The sequence below is a fragment of the Leopardus geoffroyi genome, chromosome D3 (genome assembly GCF_018350155.1).
Source record: "Leopardus geoffroyi isolate Oge1 chromosome D3, O.geoffroyi_Oge1_pat1.0, whole genome shotgun sequence".
NCBI lineage: Eukaryota > Metazoa > Chordata > Mammalia > Carnivora > Felidae > Leopardus > Leopardus geoffroyi.
In genome coordinates, this window is record NC_059339.1 from 26,686,032 (window position 1) to 26,711,141 (window position 25,110).

The 25,110-nt window shown below is 53.2% G+C and overlaps 1 protein-coding gene across 3 annotated transcripts in view; it reads right to left on the minus strand.

The window, feature by feature from the left end:
• The window catches only part of MYO18B (myosin XVIIIB), a 259,923-nt gene that overhangs the window by 167,030 nt on the left and 67,783 nt on the right, over positions 1-25,110 (minus strand). For all 3 annotated transcript variants that reach the window (XM_045459579.1, XM_045459578.1, XM_045459580.1), the window contains 7 exons: positions 22,170-22,260; positions 20,836-21,028; positions 17,368-17,448; positions 15,207-15,354; positions 7,975-8,134; positions 4,838-5,021; positions 3,781-4,003 (listed from right to left, as the gene is read on the minus strand). In XM_045459579.1, the coding sequence (XP_045315535.1) occupies positions 3,781-4,003; positions 4,838-5,021; positions 7,975-8,134; positions 15,207-15,354; positions 17,368-17,448; positions 20,836-21,028; positions 22,170-22,260 (1,080 nt within the window). The remainder of the gene's footprint in view (positions 1-3,780; positions 4,004-4,837; positions 5,022-7,974; positions 8,135-15,206; positions 15,355-17,367; positions 17,449-20,835; positions 21,029-22,169; positions 22,261-25,110) is intronic.

The window sequence follows — 25,110 nt, forward strand, 5'->3', positions numbered from 1 at the left end:
CGGGCTCTGTGCTGACAGCTCAAAAGCCTGGAGCCTGCTTCAGATTCTGTGTCTCCCTCTCTCTCTGCCCCTCCCCTGGTCACATTCTGTCTGCCTGTCTCTCAAAAATATATAAACATTGGGGCGCCTGGGTGGCTTAGTTGGTTAAGCGTCTGACTTCATCTCACGGTTTGTGGGTTCAAGCCCCGCATCAGGCTCTGTGCTGACAGCTCAGAGCCTGGAGCCTGCTTCTGATTCTGTGTCTCCCTCTCTCTCTGCCCCTCCCCCATTCACACTCTGTCTCTCTTTCTTTCAAAAATAAATAAACATTAAAAAAATTAAAAATATAGATACACATAAAACATTAAAAAATTTTTAAAAAGTGTTCCACTGAACATATGGAAAAGCAGCACTGTGATCTGCCCTCTGGGTCACGTTGTGGGCCAGGATCAATGCCCAAGGCTCCGTGAACCACCGCAGGAGGATGTGGGATCGGTTTCACTTAGAACCTGTTTGACCACAGGGGAAAAAAATGGTTTTTGTCCAATACTTACGCCCACCCCACTTGTGGGAAATGCTGCATTGAGTATTTTCTAAGGGTTTTTTAAAAAAATCTAACATGCAGGATGGACACAGGAGTACCCCTCTGTGTGGAAACTCCCGAGAGTTTGCTGGAAAGTTCTCTGGAAAGCTCCCGAGAGAAGGTGACACTACAGGCGGCCTCTGCAGGAGCCGTAAGAGTTTGTCACAGGATTGGGTGTGGAAGGGGTGTCTGGGCAGACAAGAGAGGGGTGACCCAAGGTTGGCTCCTCGGTCATAGCAGAGACCAGCATTTGCTGAGCACAAGACACTAGATTAACAACTTCCTTGTGTTATAGGCACTCAGGGGCCTCTATCATTATACCCATTTTATAGATGTGGAGAATGAGGCTCAAAGAGTTCAAGTCGCCTAGCCCAAAACAGCATGGATAGTAACTCTCCCATCTGGGATTCAGACCCGGACAGAGACTATAACTAATCCAGGGGGCAGTAGCCAAGAGTGAGGTCAAAGATGAGCGGGGACCAGATCCCAGAGGGACTTGAAGTCAAATTGCAGGCCTCAAGGTTTGGACTTCGTCCTGAAGACAAGGGGCATGGTGGACCCTTGGTTGCCTCAAAAAGACCCCTTCAGTGGCCAGATGAGTGAAGGTCTGGTGAAATCTGACTCCACTCTGAGACGCCACAAATGCACGAACCACGAAGAAGGGTGATGGTGGTAGGTACATGTGATGAATCCAGGGTGCCTTCCTGGGGGAAGAGGATGTGTCAGGCCAGGTTCCCAGGATGCTGACTGCGCAGAGATACGAGGTTACACGCGTGCCCTTTCGGGACAGAATGATCTGGGTTCACATCCCATTTCTGCCCTTATCAAGTGACCCCATCTCTTTGAGATTCAAGTTCTTCATTTGTCAGGTGAGGATAACAAGTTCTGGGCAAGGGGTCACTCTAAGGATTGAAACAGATGACTGAGAGAGTAACAGATACTAACACAGATTGATGCTGTTCCATATCCAGGCAACTCTTCTAGGTGCTAGCCTCTTATTAACTCACACACTGCTCATCAGCTCTCTGACACCTGAGCTATTAAGGCAGAGGAAAGAGGGACATGATCTAGGGACTTGCCTGCTGTTGGCCACAGTCAAGGGCAGGCCAGCCGCCTCCAGGGCCTGAGCCACGCCCACCAAGCTGTACAATATGTAAGGTTTAATGAGCATTTACTATATGCCAGGCGCTGTGCTAAGAGCTTGGTAAGAATGATGTCAGTTAGTGGGGCGCCTGGGTGGCTCAGTCGGTTGGGCGGCAGACTTCAGCTCAGGTCCTGATTTCACGGTCTGTGGGTTCGAGCCCCGCATTGGGCTTTATGCTGACAGCTTAGAGCCTGCAGCCTGCTTCCGATTCTGTGTCTCCCTCTCTCTCTGCCCCTCCCCTGCTTGTTCTCGGTCTCTTTCTCAAATAATAAACATTAAGAAAAAAAAAAAAAAGAATGACGTCAGTTAGTATGTATAATGACACAATGCCAGCACATCATAAGTACTCAATATCCTGCATACATTTGTGTGTTTTATGTGTGCACATTGGCGTATGCATGCATGAATTATATGTGCATGAATTCGAAATCATAAATATTTGACATGTGTATGCATCCATGTGTGCACGCAAATATTTCTTCTATGGTGTAAGAGAGACAGAAGCCAGTTTGAGCAGAAAAAAAAAGAGGAAATGACCAAGCCTGGGAGGCAGAAACTGAACAGTTTTATCACTAGACCTCAAATCTTTACTTAGTTGGAAAATTCGTCCTGCCCCAGGCAGGCCACACCAAGAATGAAGAGGGCAGAAGCCCACCACAGTGAGACCCAAGGTCGAGGACGGGGACGGCTGAGCTAAGCATGCACGCAGGGGTTCAAACGGGCCGACCAGGGTGCCTTCAAAGGCCCAGCACCCCCTGCCAGCCAGCCAGCCAGAATCGATCGGCCACCACTGTGACCATTTTGCGCTTCCTCTGTGACATTATCTGTCACCCCTCCACTGTGGTTGCACGGGCAGGAGGAAAAATCAATGAGGTGCTCAGAGAAGTGAGGGTCTCGTCTTTGCTTCCAGCTGCTTCCAGCCATTCTGTCAAATGTCTGGTGCCCGAGGTGGGGTTACTAACACGGCGGGAGGAGATGGGGCTGTGGGCACAAGCCAGGTGTCGGAGACCACAGAGATGTTCAACGAGCAGGGGCCCGCCAAGCCAGCCTCCCCACTGGCCCATCACCCCATCCTCTCCAGAGACAATGGCCATGCCTGAGCCGTTTCAAATGTCAGGGACGGGGATCCATGCAGCGGCCGCTGGGGTCCGAGAGGGCGAAAAGAATCAGAAGGATTCAGAGAGAACTCGACTCCTAAGATGAGCTATGTGGAGACCTTGGGCGCATGGTTGCCTTCTGTAATATAGACCTAAAGACTTCATTCCTCTGATTGAACCCTCGTCTTCTCCTTGCCACCTCCTTATCTCTTCAGCTCGATCTAGGGAAAGCCAGACCTCCAAAAGTGGACAACCTGCCTCATCAGCCATGACCACCCCACTCATTTTGAACCCCAGTCCCTGAAAATGCAGGCTCTTCCCTGCCTCAGGACCTTTGCATATGCTGATCTGTCTGCCTAGCATTCCACTCCAGACATGAGCTGCTTGCTTTCCATCGAGACCCAAGTAAGATGTTACCTCTTCCAGAGGTTTGCCCAGTCTCTCCAATGAGAGCACAGGGCTCCCTCCTCTATACATCTGGTACCTCCTGCATCCCCATGTGACAATGCAGGCCCCCGTCACATGTCCCCACTCTGACCTCCCAAACCACGCTGAGCATCTTGAAGACCAAGGTATTGCTCGTTGTGGGAATTTCATTTTCTATTCCTAGACAGAAGCTCCCTGGACGTTTGCTCTAGAAAGGAAGATGAGCAGGTCACAGCCCCAGCCTTCCAGGGGTGCACACGCCATTCAGGAAATAAGACAGGCTAGGACCTCAAGATCTAGGTCCGATCAAGGCTCTGCCTTGACCCAACTGTGTGACCCTGAGCAAGTCCCCCACCTCTCGGAGCTTCCGTTTTTCCATCTGAAATCATAGCTCCCCCTTCACAGGCTTATTATTTCACAGAATAAACGGGATGCTGGATGGAAAGTTCTGGCACATCGTTGGTGCTCCTGGGAGTTCCTTGGCCGCCTCCAGTTAGCGGGCACGTCCGAGGAGTCAGACATAAGGTGCTTGCTCCCCGGCCGTCTCTTACCTGCCCTGTGCAGACGCAGTGCCTCCAGGACGCAGGACCCCGCAAGCTGCACCCTCAGCGCAGGGATGTCCAAGGGCAGAGGTCCGCCTGTTCCAGGCTTATCTCCACCAGCCTGTGGTGGGGTCAGAGACCCCTGCCCGCCTCTGCTCTCCCCCGCGGGGCCCGGCACAAGGCAGTGGATGAAGTGTATCTGAGACCGTCTGATCATGCTGGTCAGTGCATCCTAGGAACAAGAGGATAGGGGGTTAAAGGCCTGCTGTCTCAGGATAAGATGGACAGGGACGCTCCCCCAACATACATTCAGCCTAGCCTGGGCACCTTTGGGGGTCCCTGTGTCCTATACCAAGGACCTCCTATTTATGGCCTGATTCACTCATGAGAAATAGGGGAACTTTATCACAGCCCCTATAACCGATGGAGAAACTGAGGCATACAGAAGGCAAACACAAGAGGGTCCCGGGTCACACAGACCACTAGCAGAAGAGGCAGGCTAGAACCCAGGACCTACTCCTACAGGCTTTTCCTGTATAATCTGCCACGAGGATTTTTCCAGAACTTGTCTTGCCACGTCCCACTTTCTGGGCTCAGTCTGGCCACTGACCAATCGAAGTGCTCTCGTCTGCTGTCAGATTCGTGTATCTAGGTCCCGTATTTCCAGCCAGCGCGAGATCCTGCAGCCCTCCCCCAGGGAGAGCCGCGTGGTGAAAACATAAGCATTTGGGAGGCGGGGCTGGTCTGGCTGTGATATTTGTCACTCCGGTCAAGAGGGTATTCCTGGTCCCTGGGAACTTCCCAGAGCTGCTCAAGGCAACCCCAAGTAGGCCAGGCTTTGGCCTCAGACTTGGACAGATCACCCCCGGCCCCAGGGATGTGACGGCAGACGTTCCTTCGCTGCTCTGAGCCTCAGCTTCCCCCTCTGTGGAGTGCAGGGGGACGCCTGCCCCTCTAGGCTTGCAGAGGAGGCTAGAGGTGATTCGGGTTGACAACTCATCCCGGAGGAGGGCAGGGAACGTGGCAGTGGAGGCCCCGGCTCCGTGGGGACAGGGCTGCCGCTCACCATCTGCAGCTTGATCTGGGAGCACGGCGCTTTCCTCTTGACCGCGGCGAAGCTGCTGGCAAACGCCTTCCTCACCGTGCAGCTCCTCTGTAGGGCCTGCTGGGAGGTGCCCTCCAGGCCAGCCACGGCCCGGCACACGGGGGGCAGCTTGGCCCGGGCCTGGAACAGACTCCTCAGATCCTCCCTGGCGGGCAGGAGGCAAAAGAGAGAGGGACTTTAGGGGCTCGTGGGGGACGGGCCCACCTTGCTTCTTGCTAATCTGCTTCCCGAACCATCCCCTTGAATCACACATCCTAGCTGCTACACTTTCATCCACGGGGCCTCCTGCCAGGTGAGCCTTCGCTTCGTGGCAAACGCCAGCTTCTTTCTCCATAGCAACAGGAAGATCCAAAGGACGGTCTTGTCACTGATACACCTGCAGGGATCCCACTGAGCCTGCACTTTCAGAGGGACAGAGAGAGAATCCCAAGCAGGCTCCACACCGTCAGCCCGGTGCCCGACGCGGGGCTCAAACCCAAGAACCGCGAGATCATGACCCGAGCCGAAATCCAGACTGAGCCACCCAGGCACCCTGCCTGTGCTTTTCTTAGCGAAGTCATCTTGGTTCTCCCTAGAACAGGCCCAGCTCATAGCGGGTGCTGAGGATACAATTCATGCCAGAATGAGTAACTGACGGGCTCAGCAGGCAGTTTCTGCACCTGCGAGGTCCCGCGGGTGAAATGTCCCACCCGATGGCCAGCAGAGGACAGTGCCCTCCCTCGGCACTCCTGTAACTCGCAGGTGCAGGCCCAGGACTCCTTAAGCGTCTGCTCTGATAAACCTGAACGGCCCTGCCTTCTTGGCGGGGCCAATAAGGACTAAGAAGGCTGGGCACACCCTGCTGTGCCCTCGGAGGAGGCTGGGACCCAGAGGGAGCCTCCGGCCTTCCGCGTCCCCTCTGGCCCATCCCTTCCAGTCAAAGGACGCAGGCAATTTCTGTCGCTGTCTGCAAGTCCAGGCTGCATGCCAGCCCCAGCCCTGAAGCCACATTACCTCCCTCCCTCCGTGCCTCACCGAACTATCCAAACTATTAAGGAACCGTCTTGTCCAAACGATCCAAAGGTATTTCAAGTGGTTAAGTGCCTGGCAGAGCACAAAGATTAACACTGGCTTCACTACCCTGGTGTTGAAATAAAAATCTGGGGGAGGAGGCTGTATGAGCCCCTCCTACTGGAAGCAGGAGCCCCGCGAGGAGAGGTCAGGGCCCTGGGGCATGTGGGCACCACCCCCCCCCCCGGTACAGGGAGAGGAGGCTGTGCCCATGACCCTGCCCCCCCGTATGCGGATTGCCCCATCTCTGGGGCTGGTAGATCTGACTTCTGGTGTTCAACGGGAGGTGTGCCCTTGGGCAGGTCACGTCTGCTTTGGGCCACAGCTGGAGATCAATACATATATGGAACGAAACACTTTGACCGCAGCAGTGAAACTTGAGTGGCTTGGCAGCAAAACAAGTCCCCAGAGAGATCAAGTGGGGCCCAGGAATCAGAATGTTAGACCAGCAGTGAATCCGGTGAATCTGACACTCTTGGGGGCGGAAGCACACTCTAAAAAAAAGCACCGTTTGCTCTCAAAAACCACCAATGCTTGGCTCTCAAACACACAAGACATCCTAACGGCACTTACCCTCGAAGTGGCCGTCTTTCTCCGCCCCCAAGGGCCACGGCCTTATACACACTGTTCCTTCTTCCCACAGTGTCCCTCCCTCGCCAGGCCATCGGGCCAACAAAATCTGGCTTCCCTCTTTCTAGGGGACCAGAGCCACGGGATGTTAGAGCAAGAAGTGACACAGGGGCCACACATGCGTGTTGAGGGTCTGCTACGAACCAGGCTCCTGAATGAGCCATCCGTGACGCTGTGCCACCAAAGTGTCACGCCAAACACGTAAGCCTGGCCCTATCGTTCCCACTTCTTGGAGTATGAAACTGAGGCCCACGTCACGCAGCCTAAACGAGGCGAAAGCAGAATTTGAACATTTGCTTGACCTCAAATCTGTGCAATATCCACAGATCTTGCAGCCAATAAACACTTATTTTGTGGAAGAGGAAACAAAACAAACAAACAAACAAACAAATAGACCCAAGGGAGAGAAAGTGACTGCCCACGGTCACCCCGGTGGGGAGGGCAGGGCTGGGACCTGACCCCGGCCCCCTGGTCCTCCATGCTGTCCTCTGTGTGCTCACCGACCTTCCTTGTGCCCCTGCCCCCTGACTTGATCTCCTTTCAGGACCTGTGTGCCCTTGAACCTGCCAGCACACTGGGCTTTCCAATCAACTGGGACCATAATGTGCATAGAACTTCTACAGGGACAATCTAGACTCCAAGCGTGTCCCAGCTCTGCCACTCTTTTGCTGTGTGATCGCAGGGAGGCCATTCACTGACTGGGGCCTCGGTTTTCTCATCTGTGAAATGGGGCTAAGGAGGCAGTGTGGTTGCCAGGAGTAACCAGAGGCTTATCAACCCGTTTATCCTGATGCGGGGTGCACAGCGGGTGGTCCCTAAGTGTCTCCTCCCCATCCCCACGCCCCCAGCACCTCTCTGGTTCTCTCAGCTTCTCTTCTGTGTCCGAGCCCTGCCCCCGCAGGGCGGGAGCGGTGGGGCGGGGAGGATCGGTATGCATATTTGCGTGCGTGCGCGCACAGGCACAGGGCAGCATTTTCCAGTAACTGGGGGCTGCAAGCAGCCGTGGCTGTCAGCACTCCTGAGCAGAGCCCTCAGGGATTGCAATGGGCCGCTTTCCTTTTCTAACACCACAAAACGTTATCACTTCAGTTTTATGACCCCCGAGTCCTAGGATGTTCATAAAATCGTTCCAGTCACAGCATCTCCCAGATACTTAATGAAAGGCACAAGGCCAAAATAAGAAGTCTCTGCCTCTTTTTTTTTTTTTTTTTTTTTTGGCTTCTGTGCCACCTGCCCCAGAAGCTAGCTTTTCTCTTTGGCTAGACTCACGCTGGCCCCAGGGACACACTGCCCCGGAGGGATGGGGTTCCCCGATGGGCCCTCACTCACTGGGTTGTGGCGACTGCATGGCCCCGGAGGAGGAGGGAACCGCAGGGCACCGAATGCCCCTGGCTGGCTCCGATCCCTGCCAGGCTCACCTCTTTGACTGCTGCAGCACCGAAGGGGCGTCCAGGGCCGAGAGGTTGGGCTTGCCTCTATGCAGCCAGCCCGTGAGGTCATAGCGCACGGGGTCCTGTCCCAGCTGGTGGAAAATCTCGAACTGGAGGGGCTGCTCACAGGCCCGAAGGGCAGAGGTCCCTGAAAGCAGACAGAGCACGTGAGCGTTGGGGGCTCAGGCAGGGAGGACACTCGGGAGGTGCTTGACATCCCCCAGAACACACTTTCTCCATGTAACTATGTTTCCAGACAGCTAAACCTACCGGTGCTGGGCACCAACATCTTGCCTGCTATACGTAGTTACGGATGTACGTCTGCGCGTTATTTCCTTTCTAAAAACAATTTTTTAATGTTTATTTATTTTTGAGAGAGAGACAGAAGGTGAGCAGGGGAGGGGCAGAGAGAGAGAGAGGGAGACACAGAATCCGAAGCAGGCTCCGGGCTCCGAGCTGTCGGCACAGAGCCCGACGCGGGGCTGGAACTCACGGACCGCGAGATCGTGACCTGAGCCGAAACCAAGAGTCAAGACGCTCAACCGACTGAGCCACCCGGCACCCCATGCTATATTTTCTAATACTCGTGGAAATAGATACATAATTATTAAGTATTTTGAAAATCAAGTAAGTGCACAGCCTACACTTGGGAGACGCTGACTGGCACTTGGTCACAAGGGGAGCCCGAGGCGCTTGGAGCTTCGAGAGAAGGTCTGCGTTCAAATCCTGACTCTTCCTGCTACTACTGTGTGTCAGGGGCCAAACCTCTTAAGTCTCTGACCCTCTGTCTCTTCCTCCGTGAAATGCAAATTATACATACGTCCCGAGGTGACATAAATCTTAGAAGAGATAACGTGCGTAAAGCATGTTGGCAGTGTGCCTGGCACATAGTAGTTGCTCAGTAAGCCGTAGTGGGCGTCCCAGCCACTTCCTGCAGTTGACCTTGCGCAGATGTTCTGGAGCCACAAAGCATTTATCTCCATATTCCCAATATTCGGCATCTCGTGCCTGGTAGACGTGAATGGAGCCCGGAAGTGCTTGTGGAAGGAATGAATGAGCGAATCCTAGTCATGAGTCAATCACGTCACTCTGACTGTGGTGAGCCCTCGGGTTGAGTAATGGCCCCAGACCAATTACCATCAGGAGCGGTAGTATTGTTTTGGTTCTTCCACGTATTCTGGATTTCTGAGTTCCTTTCCTCCTACTGTCCCAGGGTCCTGAGTCCTTTCCTCAAAGGCTGATTTTCCACCGCTCAGCTGCCGTGAGCTAGGAAACAGGAAACCTGCGTTTCCCGGAATTCTGTACGCAGTCAACAGACTCTGAGGGTCTGCAGATGAGGAAGGGATGTGGCTTCTGCTTTCGTGTGTGGCTTCTGAGAGGCCCTTTGTGTTCAATACCCAGGGCTGACTGAGGTCACCAGCAAGGGGCACTTGTGATGAAGTCAAGTCCTTCTTCCTCAAGTGCTTCCTGTGAGGCCTCCAGGGCCGTGCAGGCCCTGCCCTCAAGGGGTCACCTGCCACTGAAGGCAATGACAAAGCGTCTTGACTGGAAGCAGCTTGAGGGCAGGGACCACGTTCATCCACAGTTATGTCTAGCAGCCAGCACAGAGCTGGGCTCTGAAGGAGGACCCCAAAAGCATTGAGGGAGGAGGAGGAAGCAAAGGCAAGAGAGAAGAAAGGACGTTCGTGTTTGCTAAGCCCCAGCCAGCTTCTGCTGCACATACTAGGTGCATGACGTCCCTCGATCCCGCTCAGGTCTGTCAAGTGAACATCGCTGGGCTGGTTTTCTAGAAGGTGACACGGAGGTCCAGAGATGAGACAGCTCGGCTGAAGTTGCACAGCGCGTGTGGGCAGAGCCGGGGGGAGGATCCGGGTCTGCTGGCCCAAAGCCTGTGTTCATCCGGGTGCTGGATGGGTACGTGGAGGCATCACAGCCCCGGGAAGCCACTCCCAGGCTCTCAGGGGGCCCGCTCGGTCCTCTCGCCTTCCCCCTTCTTCAGAGGTGATTTCAACCACAGTGTTGTCCATCCAAGCACTGCGGGGGCAGCCCTCGCTTTCAGGAGCCCCAAGGAAACGGCTGTAAGACAGAACCTGACTCGGTGCACCTCCCTCGTGTCTCTCCCAGAAGCCCGAGCCCCCAGACTGGGGTAGGGGACTCTCGGGCCCCTGCGATCCCAGCTGCCACCCTCTATGTCTGCACTGTGAATGCCTGTCGCCTGTCTGCCAGCCTGGGCTCCGTGGGGGCTGCCTGCTGGCACGGCAAAGACACCTTCGTTGGGAAGTAACAGCAAAAGCACCGGGTTAGGCAGAAAGCCCCACGTGTTCTGCCTGATTGAACATTCTCATTAACTCTGAGCTCCCCAGAAAGCCCTAGAGACAAAAGACCTTTTTATTTGTCACCAAAATATCTGAATTAATGGGTCTATCTCGGTCGGGCCAGGACTGGAACATTGTCTCCCTTGGAAAGTGACAAGCCTCAGGACAGCCTGCTCGGGGTGTCTGGGATCGGCACGTCAGACCTCATGGGAGAAGGAGCAGGTGCCACAGATCTCCTTGAATCCTCTCCTGCCCTAGCCATGCCCTACATGACACCTTCTCCCTCCGACCCGACTCGGGTGTCATTTGCCTAAAAGTCAGGATCCAGAAAACACTCCATTCGAGGAATCCATTTCATTCGATCATTGGGTTGTCAGATCATTGGGTTTTCACATATACATCCATTCTGTATCAAGGATTCATTGTAGTCTTTGGGCCAGCGTCATCCTGGCTGCCGCAGGCAGAGGTGACCACCCAGCCCCTGTCCTCTCGAGCCTGACATTCCCATGAGGACAGATGCGTGATGTCAGGCGGGAGGGCTGCAAGGGAGAAGGGAAAAACAGAGAATGGGAAGCATCCTAGGCAGAGGGAACTGCCAGTGCAAAGGCCCTGAGGCGGGAGTGTGCTTGGGGTGTTTCAGAAGCAGCCGAGAGCGTGGTGTGACTGGAACAGTGACTGGAACAGAGCGATGGAGGAGAGGGGAAGGGAAAATGGCAGATGTCCACGGAGAGCTTGCTGGGTCCCAGGCATAAGAGAGATAGCCGAGAACAAGACAGAGGGGCGCCCTGCACCCTCATCGATCGTACAGGGTAGTTGGGAGACGGAGGAGAAGCCAGGGAAGAAGCAAACATTCCAGAGCCTGGAGAGGCCCCTGAAGGAAATAACCAGGAGGTCAGGGTGGGTCAGAGGGGCTGCAGAGGGGACAGCTTCAGACAGGGGTCCAGAAGGTCTCTGAGGAAGACAAGGCACAAAGGTGAGGGAGGAAGATGTAGAAATCTCTTGCACACCTTAGCTCGTCTGACCTCACACGAGCCCCCTGAGTTGGGTGTTACCATTATTACCCTTTTACGGATGGGGGAAGTGACTTCTCACAAGTCACACACATTGCAGTTTAGCGGTGGAGCCAGGATCCAGCCCAAATCTCTGGGGTCCAAAGCCTGGGTGAGCTTTTAAGAGCTCTGCATCCCGGCTTCCTGTGGATCTGAGCGAGGGTCTCCCTCCACCCCACAAAACCACTCCCAAGCCCTGGGGCCGTTCCCTCAACACAGGGGCCACCTTCAGAGCCCAGACGAGGGATGGGAGTCCGCCTGGCCTCTGGGGAGAGGACTCCCAGGCTTAGCCCTGTCTCTGCTCTCAGGTGTCTACAGGGCCCCGGAAGCCACCTGGCCTCTCTGAGGCCTCACTGACCCCGCCATAGGTGGGAGGTAGTAGAACCCACAGTCCCAGGCTCCACCAATAACCGTTCCCTCTGCCCCTCCGTCCTTGTCCACCAGCTGGCCCAGGGGCAGAAGTACTTTAGAGAACACAGATGACCCTGGGACAACAGAGGTAATCACTGCCAGGAGTCAGGCAAGCACTAGGACCCTGCAGGGCGAGGGCAGTCCAGGGTTGCATCCTGCCCGTCCTGGGCCCTCACTTCGGCACTTTTGTTTTCACAGACCGCTTCTGCTATTATATATATTTACATGATTATATTCATGGCTATGTTGGTACAAGGGCAAATAGTATTAATAATATATAAACACACTGTATCAGTTTGCTGTGGCTACCATAACAAAGTACCATAGCTGGGGGGGTTAAACAATGGACATGTGTTTTTCTCAAAGTCCTGGAGCTGGAAGTCCAAGGTCAAGGTGTGGGCAGGGCTGGTTTCCCCTGAGGCCTCTCTCCTGGGCTTGTAGCCGGCCATCTTTGCTCTGTACACATCGGAGTCCTAATCTCTTCTTGTCGGGCCACCAGCCATATGAAATTAGGGCCCACAGCATGACCCCAGTTGACCTTAATGACCGTTCTAAAAACCTTCTCCCTAAATACAGCAAATACAGCACATTTGGAACTCCTGGAAGCTAGGACTTCAACACATGAATGTGCGGTGGGATACAAGTCAGCTCATAACTTACAGGTATACAGGGCCTCCTGGGAGGCTCGGTCGGTTAGCGTCTGACTTTGGCTCAGGTTATGATCTCATGGTTCGTGAGTTCGAGCCCTGCGTCGGGCCCTGTGCTGACAGCTCGGAGCCTGGAGCCTGCTTGAGATTCTGTATCTCCCTCTCTGTCCTTCCTCCACTCATGCTCTCTGTCTCTGTCTCTCTCTCTCTCTCTCAAAAATAAATAAATGGTAAAAAAAAAAAATGTTTAAACATACATACAAATACATGTATAACCTATTTTTAAATGTTTATTTTTGAGAGAGAGAGCGGGGGAGGGGTAGAGAGAGAAGGAGACATAGGATTCGAAGCAGGCTGTGCGCTGAAGGCTGAGAACTCGACGCGGGGCCCAAACTCACGAACTGTGAGATCATGACCTAAGCCGAAGTTGGACGCTTAAGTGACTAAGCCACCCAGGTGTCCCCACGTATATCATATAGTTCATTTTTTTTTCTGCTTTTAACAGAAATTAAAACATCTGCATGGGCCCCTAAAAGCACTGTGTCTGGGGAAGCTGACCCGGACTGGTCACTGAGGAGCTAAATCCTCTGGGACTAATTTGGGTCCTGATGCTCTGAGCTTGGGCCAGGGAGGGCTGCCGGGGCCATCACATGCCGCTGCTGCTTCTGCTCAGAAAATCTTGTCCCGATGGCGAGTACAGGAACGTTCTGTGAATGTCCGGGACAGAGGCCTCAGCTGGTCCCCGTGGGGCAGGCTTCTGCCATCGCCAGCCCAGCGGATGACAGCGATGAGAGCTGTCATAACGTCTTTCTCCAAATGTCCTCCCCATTTCCTGTAAACTACTCCAGGTGGGCGTTCGCCCCAAACATTGCATCGAAATGGCACGGGTCTCCGTTGCCAGGGACCTCCACATGGCCACATCGATGGCCACTCCTCAGCCACGCCTCACCTGACCTCTCAGATGAGGTCAGCACCCTCCCTCCTCCGGTGGCGTCCAGAGTGCCACATTCCCCCGGCTTCCTTCCTACCTCCCTGGCCACCCCTCCTCTTGTGTTTGCCGGTGACCGGCCTTGACCCTGGCCCTTGACGTTGGCATGTCCTCTGCCACCTTCCCTGCCAGCCTGGATTCCCTTAGCGACCTGACCCAGAAGCGTGGTCCTCAGTCTTCTTACAGATTTACTCGCTTCATCATCCTCTGCTAGAATGTCAGCTCCATGGCGGCGGAGACAGTTGTCTTGTTCGAGGATGGGTCTCCCAGCCTAGGACATGGCTGCCACGTAGGAGGTGCTCCGTAAATGTTGTTGAAGGAATGAGCCCCGGTCCCTCCCGCCATGCCAGCGGGAACTGTAAGATCTCAAAGCGGATCTGCCTTCGTAAAAGCCTGAGGGCATCCGGGTGGAGCGGGGTGCATCGCAAGAGATTTTGATCCGGACAGAGAGCATTTGCCATCTGCCTTCTGACACTCACGCTCTGGGCGATCTTAGACACCTCTACCAGCATCTGTCTGGAGCTGAGAGTCCTCAGCTTGGAGGGTAAGAATACCAACCACCAGATACGTGACAGGTTTCTCCAACCCCTTAGAAGACGGGAGTCCCATTCTTCATCGCCATCAACAGCCCTGTCCTTGTTGATCAGTACTTGTGACCCTCGGCTGCCCGTAACAAAGCTGCTACGTCTCTGACCCAATCACTGTAGCAGAAATTCTGGTGAGAGAGAGGCAGGGGTGACCCCTATTCTTACTGTGTGAACACCCCACCCGGGGCTATTTGAGGTCTGCTCAGAGTCGCCCTGCCGAAGCACAGACAGCCGGACTGGAACCTGGGGCTGAATGAAGCCAAAGCCCATGACCTCCAACCTCGTGGTTCCTTCTGGATGTCTCCATCTCTCCTCTTGATTCTCTCTCCCCCACCAACCCAGCCCATCACCAAATGCTGTGTGTTCTGCCTGCTGAATACCTCCATAGCCTGCCCACCTTCTCTCTCACCTCCCTGGCCGCCTTCCACGAACTTTCTAGAACTTGAATCTGACCTTACCTCCTGCTGCCTAGAATCCTTCATGGCTTCTCATAGTTCTGGGGTTGAGACTAATGTTTTGTGGGGGGGGGGGGCGGGGGCACAAGAGCCTCTGGCAGTCTGAGCCCAGATGACATCTCCAACCTTGTCCTGACTCCCTGGATCGCGGAAGAATTAGGTCCGCCTGACGCACACCATCAAGCGGGTCTGTCCTCCTAGGTTCACCAGATGATGTGCTTATCTGTTAGCTTGTCCACAGTCTCTACCCATGTCCTCCCTACGAGGACACAGGCCACACCAGGCTGGCTCATCGTTGCATAGCATGGCTCTCAGAACAAGGTAGCCACTCAAAGGGGCTCCCGGGTGGCTCAGTCGGTTGAGCGTCTGACTTCGGCTCGGGTCACGATCTCACGGTCTGTGAGTTCAAGCCCCACATCGGGCTCTGTGCTGATCGCTCAGAGCCTGGAGCCTGCTTTGGATTCTGTGTCTCCCTGTCTCTCTGCCCCACTCCTGTTTGCACTCTCTCTCAAAATGAATAAACGTTAAAAATATTTTTAAAAAAGGTAGCCACTCAATGTATTTGTTGACTACACGAATGAATGAACACGTAAATGAATCAAAGCACACGCAGGCATGTGCACAGACATCTGTGCGCTCAGACCCCCACCCCCACCCCGCCTCATGCAGGCCTTGTCAGGGCTTTTCCTGCAGCAGACAAGGACAGATTCCAAGTCCCAGGCTGGACTCAGCACCCTTCTCCCTTCATCTTTCACCCTACTCCCTTACCTTCGGCCTCAGCCCCTTTCTTCTCAAAGGCTGCACAGAGACGCTCGAGCACCATGCTGTCACTGGAGCCCTCCACCCGGAATTCCTCATCCAAGAGCCAGAAAAGGCCCCTGGAGTCCTCAGCACCTCCAACAGCTGGTAAGCGGACCTGGTGGAAAACCCAGGATCACCGAGGAGCCCTGATCCCTGACAGAGGCCAGTCCTAGGCTTCTCTTCCTACCTACGGGAGTCGGGGGATCTGAGTCCCAGGCATCATGGCTCAGATGTGCTGGCCCCGAGCCATGATCCCTCTCAACCCCAGATGCTCCGTGTGGGAATGTCAAACCTTAACAAGCTCTCAGTTTCAGGAGGTACATTCCGGCCTCTGTCCTCACTTCCTGTGTGACCTTGGGTAACTTACTGCACCACTCTGAGCCTCATTTCCTTTTATGGAAACTAGAGACTGGCAATACCTTCCTGCAGTGAGGACAGGAAGTGAGGGCTGCAGTGAGGAATTAACAAGGGAGAGCACTCTGTAAATTACACATTCCAGAGGCAAACAGGCAGCTGGGTGTATTTGTGCACAGCCACACATCAAAGGATTAATCCCATCCATATCGCTTTCTCTTAGAAATCTGCGTTTTTTTTAAACTAAACTCTTAAGAGGGGGAGGGGAGCGCCCAGAGAATGTTCTAGAGGAGAAGGTGAACTTGGCTTCATAGCACAGCACAGAATTTTAAATCGAGCCACGAGCTTCAGAAGCCGTCTAGGTAACTCTGAAGTTTTGTTCACAGGGACAGAGAGAGCCTGGAGAGTCTAAGCTGCTTATCTGAGGGCCCACAGTGAGTGGACACCAGGGAAATGGCCCCAAGTGCTTATGGTGGAAATGTGACGCGTGCGGTGACCAGATGTCCCCTGGTGACTGGGACTGTGGCACCTCCCAGGACGTGAGCATTTCGGCGCTGAAGCCAGAAAACCAGGATGGTTGGGTGCCCCACCCACCCCGCTCGGAGGGCCAGAGAGGAGAAGGGACACACACCCAGGGTCACACGGAGGGGCACCGGGGCAGAACCAGAGCTGGATCCCAGCTATCCCGAGCCTTCACCTCGCCTTTCTTTATGGGGGTTGAAAGTGACAGCCAGCCCATCCTCAGCTGGGAAGGTAGCTATTCCCAGCCGCTGTGCAGGCGTCCAGGGGACCCCACCGCCCCTCCCTCCTCACCCTGCCTGGGTCGTCCCCCCAGGCCAGGAAGCAAGAAAGCGAAGGGGGATCAGCCCAAGAGGGGCCAACAGGAAGCATAAACAGGCAATGGCCGGTAGGGCTCACGGACAAGGCAGCTTTGCGGGAACAGGTGCAGGCCACTATGAGCCAAGAAAAGGCTTGGAACCCACCCCGGGCCGGCAGGAGACAAAGAATGAGAAAAGTGGCCGCCTGTGGTATCACCCGGCAGGAGAAACATGTGACCTGCAGGCCACCTCGCATGCACCCAGCAGCCTGCCAGCCACTTTAGACGCCGGATCTCATCAACATTCACAGCCGCCCCAGGGGAGACCACCGTTCCCATTTTGGAGATAAGAAAACTGAGCCCGGAGAGGCGATGGGATATGATCAAGGTCACCGGGATTGGCCCCGAATCTGGCAAGTTGAGTGAAATGGCCCAGGGCAGTTCTGAGAGGGGGTTGAGCAGAGGTATGCGGGTCTGGGCCCAGCCATGCGGGCTCTTGGGATAGGAGAGAAAAGTGAAGACTCAGGTATCCCCCAAACTGAAGGCCATTGATGCCTGGACCCACCATTGCCCCCACTCTCATCCCCCAGTGGCCCCTATTCTTCCTGTGTCTGCTGGACTTTGCACTTGAGTCTGAGCTCCTGACTTTTCCAGACAAGCATCCATCCACTGGGCACTGGACCTGAGCCCCCCTCAGCTTAGCACCAAGCACAGACTCAGACATCAAATAGAGGGGTGGTCCTCAACCTGAGGGGATTTGAAGATTCGTTGCCCCGGGGCCACACCCTAGGATCAGTCTGGGAGTGGGTCACCAGCTTCACTGTCTTTAACAACCCCTGGGCCGTTCCAGGGACAGACAGCATTGAGAACCAGTGGCTTCAAGACTCGAATCATCTAGTATTTCAATTAAAACCTCCTTGGCATCTCAGAGCCTCAGTCGGCTGGGCCCCGCATTACCTGGGAAAGATTCTGGTCCACGACAGCCACCGTGGTCCCTGGGGAAGGCTCCGGGAGGTCAAAGGGCATGGGAATACCTTCCTGCAAAGTCACAAAAGGTCAACATTAGTTCCTTCCGTGAGCTGACCGGGGTGGAAAACTTCTAGAGGAGAAAAGAGAAGTGAAGGCTTTTGCCTTCCCTTAACTTTTTTCTTATTATCATTTTTAAAATAGTTTTTCAAAGTAATCTCTACACCCAACATGGGGCTTGAACTCACAACCCCAAGATCAAGAGTCACGTGCTCCACTAACCGGGCAAGCCAGGCTCCTTCCTATTATTGTTTTTTTAATTGTGGTAAAATACACACGGCATAAAAATCTACCTTTTTAAGTGTAGAGCTAGAGGCATTAAGTAGACTCACATGTTGTGCAACCGTCACGACCCCCCACCTCCTGAACTTTGTCATCTTGCAAAACAGAAACTCTGTCCCCAATAAACACAGGCTCCCCGTCCCCCCTCCTCCGCCGCCAGCCCCTGGCAACCACTGTTCCACTTTCTGTCTCTAGGAATTTGACTTCTCGTGAGCATCTCACATGAGTGGAGTCATACGGGATCTGTCCCTTGGTGACTGGCTTATTTTGCACTCAGTATAATGTCCTCAGGGTTCATCCACGTTGCAATGGATCAGAACTTCCCTCCTTTCTATGGTTGAATAACAGCCTATTGTGTGGACACTTATTTACACAGGAATTCACCATCCACTGACGGACACGTGGGTTGCTTCTGACTTTTAGCCATTACGAATAATGCTGCTGTGCACGTGGGTGCAAATACCTCTTCGAGACCTTGCTTTCAATTCTTTGGGGTAGATACCCAGAGGGAGAATCGCTGGGTCACATGGTAATTCTATTTTTTTTTTTTAATTTTTTCCAAAACCAGCGTCCTGTTTTTCACAACAGCTGCACCGTTTTAGATTCTCACCAGCAACACACAGGTTCCCATTTCTCCACATCTTCACCAACATTTGCTGTGTTCTGTTTTTGGTTTCGTTTTTGTTTTGATAGTAACCACACTACTGGGTATTAAGTGATATCCCAATATTTTGCTTTGCACTTCCCTGAATTTCATGGGCTTATTGGCCATTTGTATATCTTTTTTGGAAAAGTATCCGTTCAAATCCTTTGCCCTTTTTTCAAGCAGGTCGTCCGTATGCGTCTCTCAACACCCCATAGCCTTTGTATGAGAAGAAGGGTTGTAGACCAACATTCCAATAACATCCTGACCTTGTTCATCCTGGCGGGCTGTCAGCAATCGTGGTGACAGCTTTATCAGGAGCCGGTCATTCAATCCAAACTTTTCTAGGATTTACCGAGTAGCTAATGAGCGCTGGGCTGAACACTGGGTGCCCGAGGGAGCAAGCCTAAACTACGGCTAATGACAGTCGCCATACAAAAGTCACCAGAAATGCGCGGGCACGGCTATGCACCACGATGTTCATCGCAGTGCTGTTTACAATAGCTTAATCGTGGAAAACAGCCAGACGTGCAAAGGAGGGTGGACAGAATTGGACGTAACCACTGAAATGCATGATTACTAAAAGCTGCACGTGGAAGGAAGACACGTGAATAGCATGATGGTGGGCGGAAACCAGCAGACAACGACATCCTGCATAGGGAAGGATCAGAAATCTGCAGAGAGGACGATAAATGGAAAATAAGTGGTATAAAATACAGACAGCAGTCACAATGGTCGCCTGTGGCCGGTGGGGCTAAAGGAGATTAGGTTTTCTGCTTATGGACACTTCTATGCGCTTTCCAGTTTTTGCATAAAGAACACGTATTGCTTTGATCATCAGAAATAACTTGAGATATTGTGGGAGCTGCTGTCATGTACTGAATACCTAATACAGCCTGGACGTTTTCTATCCTACTTCATAAGATACTCAAAGCAGCCCTTTCAGGCGGTGTGGTAAAAATGATTTTAAAAATAGCCCCTGTTGTCTCCCCTTCTGTGCCTCTCTCTCTTGCAATTTCTGCCATCAAGAAGGGGAACCTATTTCCCCACCCCTTGAGTCAGGGCTTAGCCCCGGACCCGCCGTGACCAACTGAATACATAAGGGACATTGCCAGGTCCAAGCTGAGGACTCGAGGGGCCCAGCACATGCTTGCTCATCTCTTGGAACCCTGCCCAGTGCCATGAGAGCAGCCTGGGCTAGTCTGCCGGAGGATAGGACATTCCATTCCTGGCTCACAGAGGAATGATCCCAGCCAAGGCCTGCCCGGATCAGCTCACGGCCATCTGACCCCCAGACACAGGAAAGCACCAGCCAGGACCATCAGAGCCACCCACCCACCCTGCATCTGCCCACAGACACAGGAGCTGGCTCAGCCAAGACCAGAGAACTGCCCAGGCAATCCAGAGACTTGTAGGCAATAACAAGAGGTAATTTTTTAAAGCCACTAGATTCTGGGGGCACTTTATTACATAGCATTATTGTGGCAGTTGATAACTGATACAGGAATATTGCTATTTCTAGTTTACATGTGACGGAACCAAGGATCAGAGAGGGCACGTGCCTCTCCTAAGGCCACACAGCCAATAAGTGACAGAGTTAGAGTCAGATGCCAGGACTTATCATCAGCGTCACGTATTTGAGATTTATCCATGCTGATGCTTTCACGTTCATTGCTGTCCAGGCTCCAGCCAAAAACAACAAAAAAACAAAAAACAACCAAAAACAAACCATAATTTCAACACCCATTATCCTACTGATACACAAGATGATCATTTCTAACATTTTGCCACTAGCACTTGCTGGAGTCAACGCGGTCCCCTTCAGGGAGGAAGGAGGGGGTGGATAGGCCGGGGGCGTCCTGGGTGCTGGCAGTGTTCCCCTTTGGCCTTGGGTGGCACATGCATGAGTATGTTCATTGGGATAAATTCACTGAGCTGGACTCCACTGCTTTATGCATTTTCTGTGTGAATGTTATATTTCAATTTAAGCTGCTTTTCTTAAAAAAGAAACAAAGCAAGAAGAGAAGGGCTGGCAAGGAAAGTACCTGTATATGTTTCCTGGTTCATGCCCCTAGAGAAGTGCACCTTGGGCTTTGTTAGATATTACCACGCTAGGATCCAAAGGGCTGTGTGTCTCCTTACGTCCAGTGTTTTCACCCACCCACTGAGCACAAAGGGCTTTCCACCGGGAAGATGCAAGAGGAACGGGTCACGGCAATGAAGGGACAGCCAGGGGAGCAAGGCCTGGGGAGCCCCGAGTTCCCTGGTGTCTGTGGACGGGAGGGCATGGGGGGCCGTGCACGGAGATGGGGAGGCAGCAGAGGCCCCGGGGAGCCGGGGTCCGGAGTTAGGGCTTTGTTCGGTGGCGGGCCAAACAGGATGAAACCGGGGGTTACCGAAGGACCAGACCATTCCCCCCCCAGCCCCGGCTGGCCTCACACCTGCCGCTAAGCCCCGCGGAAGGCCTATCACACCTGTCGGTATCGCTCCAGCGCAGAGACGAAGGTCCGCTGGTAGAAAAGCAGCTGTAATCGCTCATGGGCGTAATTGCGGCACAGCTCCTCGAAGGTGGCCGCCCGGTCCTTGCACTGGTGCCGCGGGTTCTGAAAGCCCGGGGGGTCCACCACCATGATGGAGGCCATGGAGAGGTGGCAGGAAGAGAAGGACCTGGGGAGAGAGGGGCGAAGCCCCGAGGCCACATGGAACCTTCCAGCCCTGCTGGTCCAAGTCTCTCCCACTCCCCCCATCACAAACGTGGAGAAACTGAGGCAGCATGCTGGGTGGATATGGGGATCCAGCCGATCTAGCGCCAAAACGAGGCTCAATACCGATTCCAGGGTGTGTGACCTGAAGCAGGTTAATTAACCTCTCTGAGCTAATGTTTCCCCAACTCTTAAATGACAGTAGGATGAATAAGATGATCCCAGGGGATACAGTAAGGATCAAGGGAGTCAGGAGCACCTGGGTGGCTCAGTCGGTTGAGCGTCCGACTTCAGCTCAGGTCATGATCTTGCAGTCGGTGAGTTCGAGCCCCGCGTTGGGCTCTGTGCTGACAGCTCAGAGCGTGGAGCCTGCTTCCGATTCTATGTCTCCCTCTCTCTCCGCCCCTCCCCCACTCATGCTCTGTCTCCGTCTCTCAAAAATGAATAAACATTTTTTAAAAATTTTAAAAACAAGCCCTTTCAAAGGGGTGCCTGGGTGGCTCATTCGGTTGAGCGGCCGACCGGCTCAGGTCATGATCTCACGGTTTGTGAGTTCGATTCCCTCATCATGCTCACTGCTGTCATCACAGAGCCTGCTTTGGATCCTCTGTCTGTCTCTGTCTCTCTCTCTCTGTCCCTCCCCTGCTCGCTCTGTCTCTCTCTCTCAAAATAAATGAATTTTAAAAGCTTAAAAAATATATTTTAAATGTCACAAGGCGAGGGAACCAATTAGCGCAGGCCCTTGTCCTGACTTAGCAGGTCCCCCCAAATTGTTAATTTTTATTGCTGGTATCTTACGATCACCATTAGTAAGAATTGCTTAAATACATTCTTTCTTTTAATCCTCACAATGACCCTGGGGGACAGAGCTATTTCACAGGTGCAGAGGGGAGGTCTGAGAGATGAACAGCTATGCCTTGGGCGGCCAAGGTGGAATTTAAACCCAGCACTTCCCGGCTCAAAAACTCACTCTTCTCTTGCTAAGAAACAAACAAAACAAAAAACAAAACAAACAAACAAAAAAAAAAAACCACAAAAAACAAAAAAACTGCTAAAGCGCCCCCTGCTTGGGCTCATCTGTGTGCCTACAAAGAGGCCGCTGTTACCTGTTGATGAGTGAGACCACAGCCGCAAAGAGCTCTTGGTACAGGCCCGAGGCCATCCCCTCCACACACTCCACGCCCGTCATCTTGAGCCCTGGAGTGGAAAAGAGGGAAAGGCAGACATCCGTGGTCAGGACCTTGCCTGGGGCCAAGGACCACACTCCACAGGCATCACTGCTGGCCTTCGAGAACCCCTACTCCACTCACATACCTCCCTCCACTGCCGAAATTGTGTACCCACACTCTTAGGACTAAGTCCAAGTGTCTTATTGGGACTTACGGGGTTCTGAGTAACCTGCCCTACGTCTTCTCCAATGAGCGCTCCCTCTCATCGCTTGGGATCAACCCAGTGTCACCTCCCAGGGCAGCCTGCCTTGACCACCACTGTGTTAAGCCAATTCTCAGGCAATCTACCCCCTCAAAAGAACTGTTAGTATTCAAGACAGTATTGGTAGCCACAGGTTCTTAGGCTGCACAGTGGACATATCTGTCTGCTGGTCATCGTGTCCATCCATTTATTTGTCTGGGCTTTAGGCTTTTCTCATCTTGCACGAATGAAACTGTATACCCTTCACTCATTCTCTCCCATTTCTCCTCCCCCCAGCCCCCGGGTAACCCCCACCCTACTCTCTGCTTCTATGAGTGTGACTGTGTTAGATTCCACCTATAATTGGGAACGTGAAGTGTATCATTCAGTTGTAAAAAAAGGAAATCCAGTCACTCACTACAACACGAATGAACCCAGAGGACATTATGCTACATGAAATAGGCCAGACACAGAAGGACAAAGGTACCCTTCTCTTAGAGCACTGAGCTCAGTATATCTTTACTGTGTAGTTATTTTATTAACAACCTCCCCCCACGCCCGTGCCCGGCAGCAGGCCGGGAGTGACCCGAGGATGGGGACCGTCTCTGGGTGTCTTGGCTCCCAGATCCACAGTGCCTGACACATAGTAGGCACTCAGTAAATTTTTGTTGTTCCCTCTTTCTGGAGGGAACTTTGGCAATCCTGTGGCAGAGGCCATAAAATGTTCGTACACTTGGACTTAATAATTTCACTCCTGGGCTTTTAATCCTAATGAAATATTCAGAGGAACAAAGATCTCTGGGTACATATGTTCTCCTGATTGTTGATTACATTGGACGAAAATCGCTTTTTTGAAGCAACTTGGATATCCAACAATAGCAAATGGGGTTAGATAATTTGTAGTCTGTGCAAAGGAGGGCTTGAAGTCAGGCAGAGATGAATTTGGAGAGAGATGGAAAAGTGCCTACTTGTGATGTTAGGAGGAATGAAAAGGCTTAGCAAACTATTAATACAGTCACGGTCTCAATTTTGTTTAAACACACACACACACACACACACACGTCCCATTAAAATAGCTAGCCCTGATTAGGGTGCCTTGAACGAAGCAGAGTGAGAATTTGCGACGGGAGGGTCAGATTGTAAATCTTGACCCTCAGGTTTCGGGTCCATCCGCAGAATTGGAAACACGATTTTCAAATCTGCGCTGTGCCTGGAGATACAATTCTGTTTGTACATTCCAGGCAGCCCCAGTGCAGCCCCAAGGCACTTCCCAACCCTCCTGCAGCTCCACTCCCAACCTGGGCTGTTGCTAGGCAACCCACAGCCTCTCCACATCTCTCCAAAGCCTGCTGGTCCCCTGTCTGCTTCACATCTACCCTTGATACCTTGGCCTAAGATGTAATTAGCGCTGATGTCGGAATGTGTGTGCACATATGCTCATGTGTCTGTGCACACCGGTGTGCTTCCTGCGTGCCTGTGCGTGTGTGTGGTGAATGTCTGTGCACCTGTGCATGTGCATGTGTAGTGTGAGTCTGTGGGCCTGTGGTGTGTGTGTGCACGTGCATGTGTGTGACTGTGGGGCGCGTGTGTGTGTTTCAGAGAGGAGGAGTGACCACAAGCAGACTACAGCTCACACCTGGACCCCGAAGCAGACAAAAGGCTAGTGGCATCCAGGTGACATTAGTCATCAAGTGGAAGTCCTTAGAGGTGCGGCAGCTCCGAGGATCTGAGGGGCCTCGAAGAGATGGGTCCCCATACCACAATTCGAAACAGTGCTACCCACTGATGCCGGACTCTGCAGTCTCTGAGACAACCACTCTTAGTTCTCAGAGACTCCTGGGGTTCCAGGAGGTCCCTCTGTCCTCACTTTCTGCAGCCAAAGCATCTGGCTGGTGGAGGCTGCAGATCTGGGACCCAGCCGATCACACTCCAGCAGGTGCCATACAAAGCCCTTCGGCTTCCCCCCACCCCCCACATCAGTCCGAGGCACCTCTGCTCCTCCAACCACTCAGGCCAAAATCCTAGAAGCCACCCCAATCCCTTGCTTTCCACTAGGGCCCAGGTTATCATCTCTATTTGTACAAGAGTAGACCTTGAACATGTCTACCATTGCCTCCCTTGTGCAACCACCATCATCTCACTAAGTGACTGTGTAAGTTCCTGTGTGTCCTCCCTTCTCCCACCCATTCCCCTGTCTTCCCCGCCCCCCACCGGCTGAGCCATTTGAAGAACAAGTCACATCATGGCATTCCCTGCCTGTGCCCCTGCAAGGTTTCTCATGGGCCTGAGCGTAAAAACAAAAAACAAAAAACAGAGTCTTATATGAGCTGACCACCTCCCACCCCAGCTCTTCAGCCTCATCTACTATTCTCCCAGTCCCTTTTGCCATCCCGGCCTTATTTTGGTTCCTCACACTGGAAGGCCAGGCTTCCCCCGACAGGTAGGGGCTCAACAAACGTAATAGCCAATGGAAAAGTGTTGGTCCCTTGGCAGAGCTCACAGCATCCCCCCTCCATAGCCCAGGGCGTCCTGCTGGGTTGCAGCAGAGACTTCAGGACCCTGGACAGCGCTGCTTGGCCAGAAGCACCTTCCAGGTGGGACCCATGTCCACTTCCGCCCACAAGGGCTTCCCTTGCA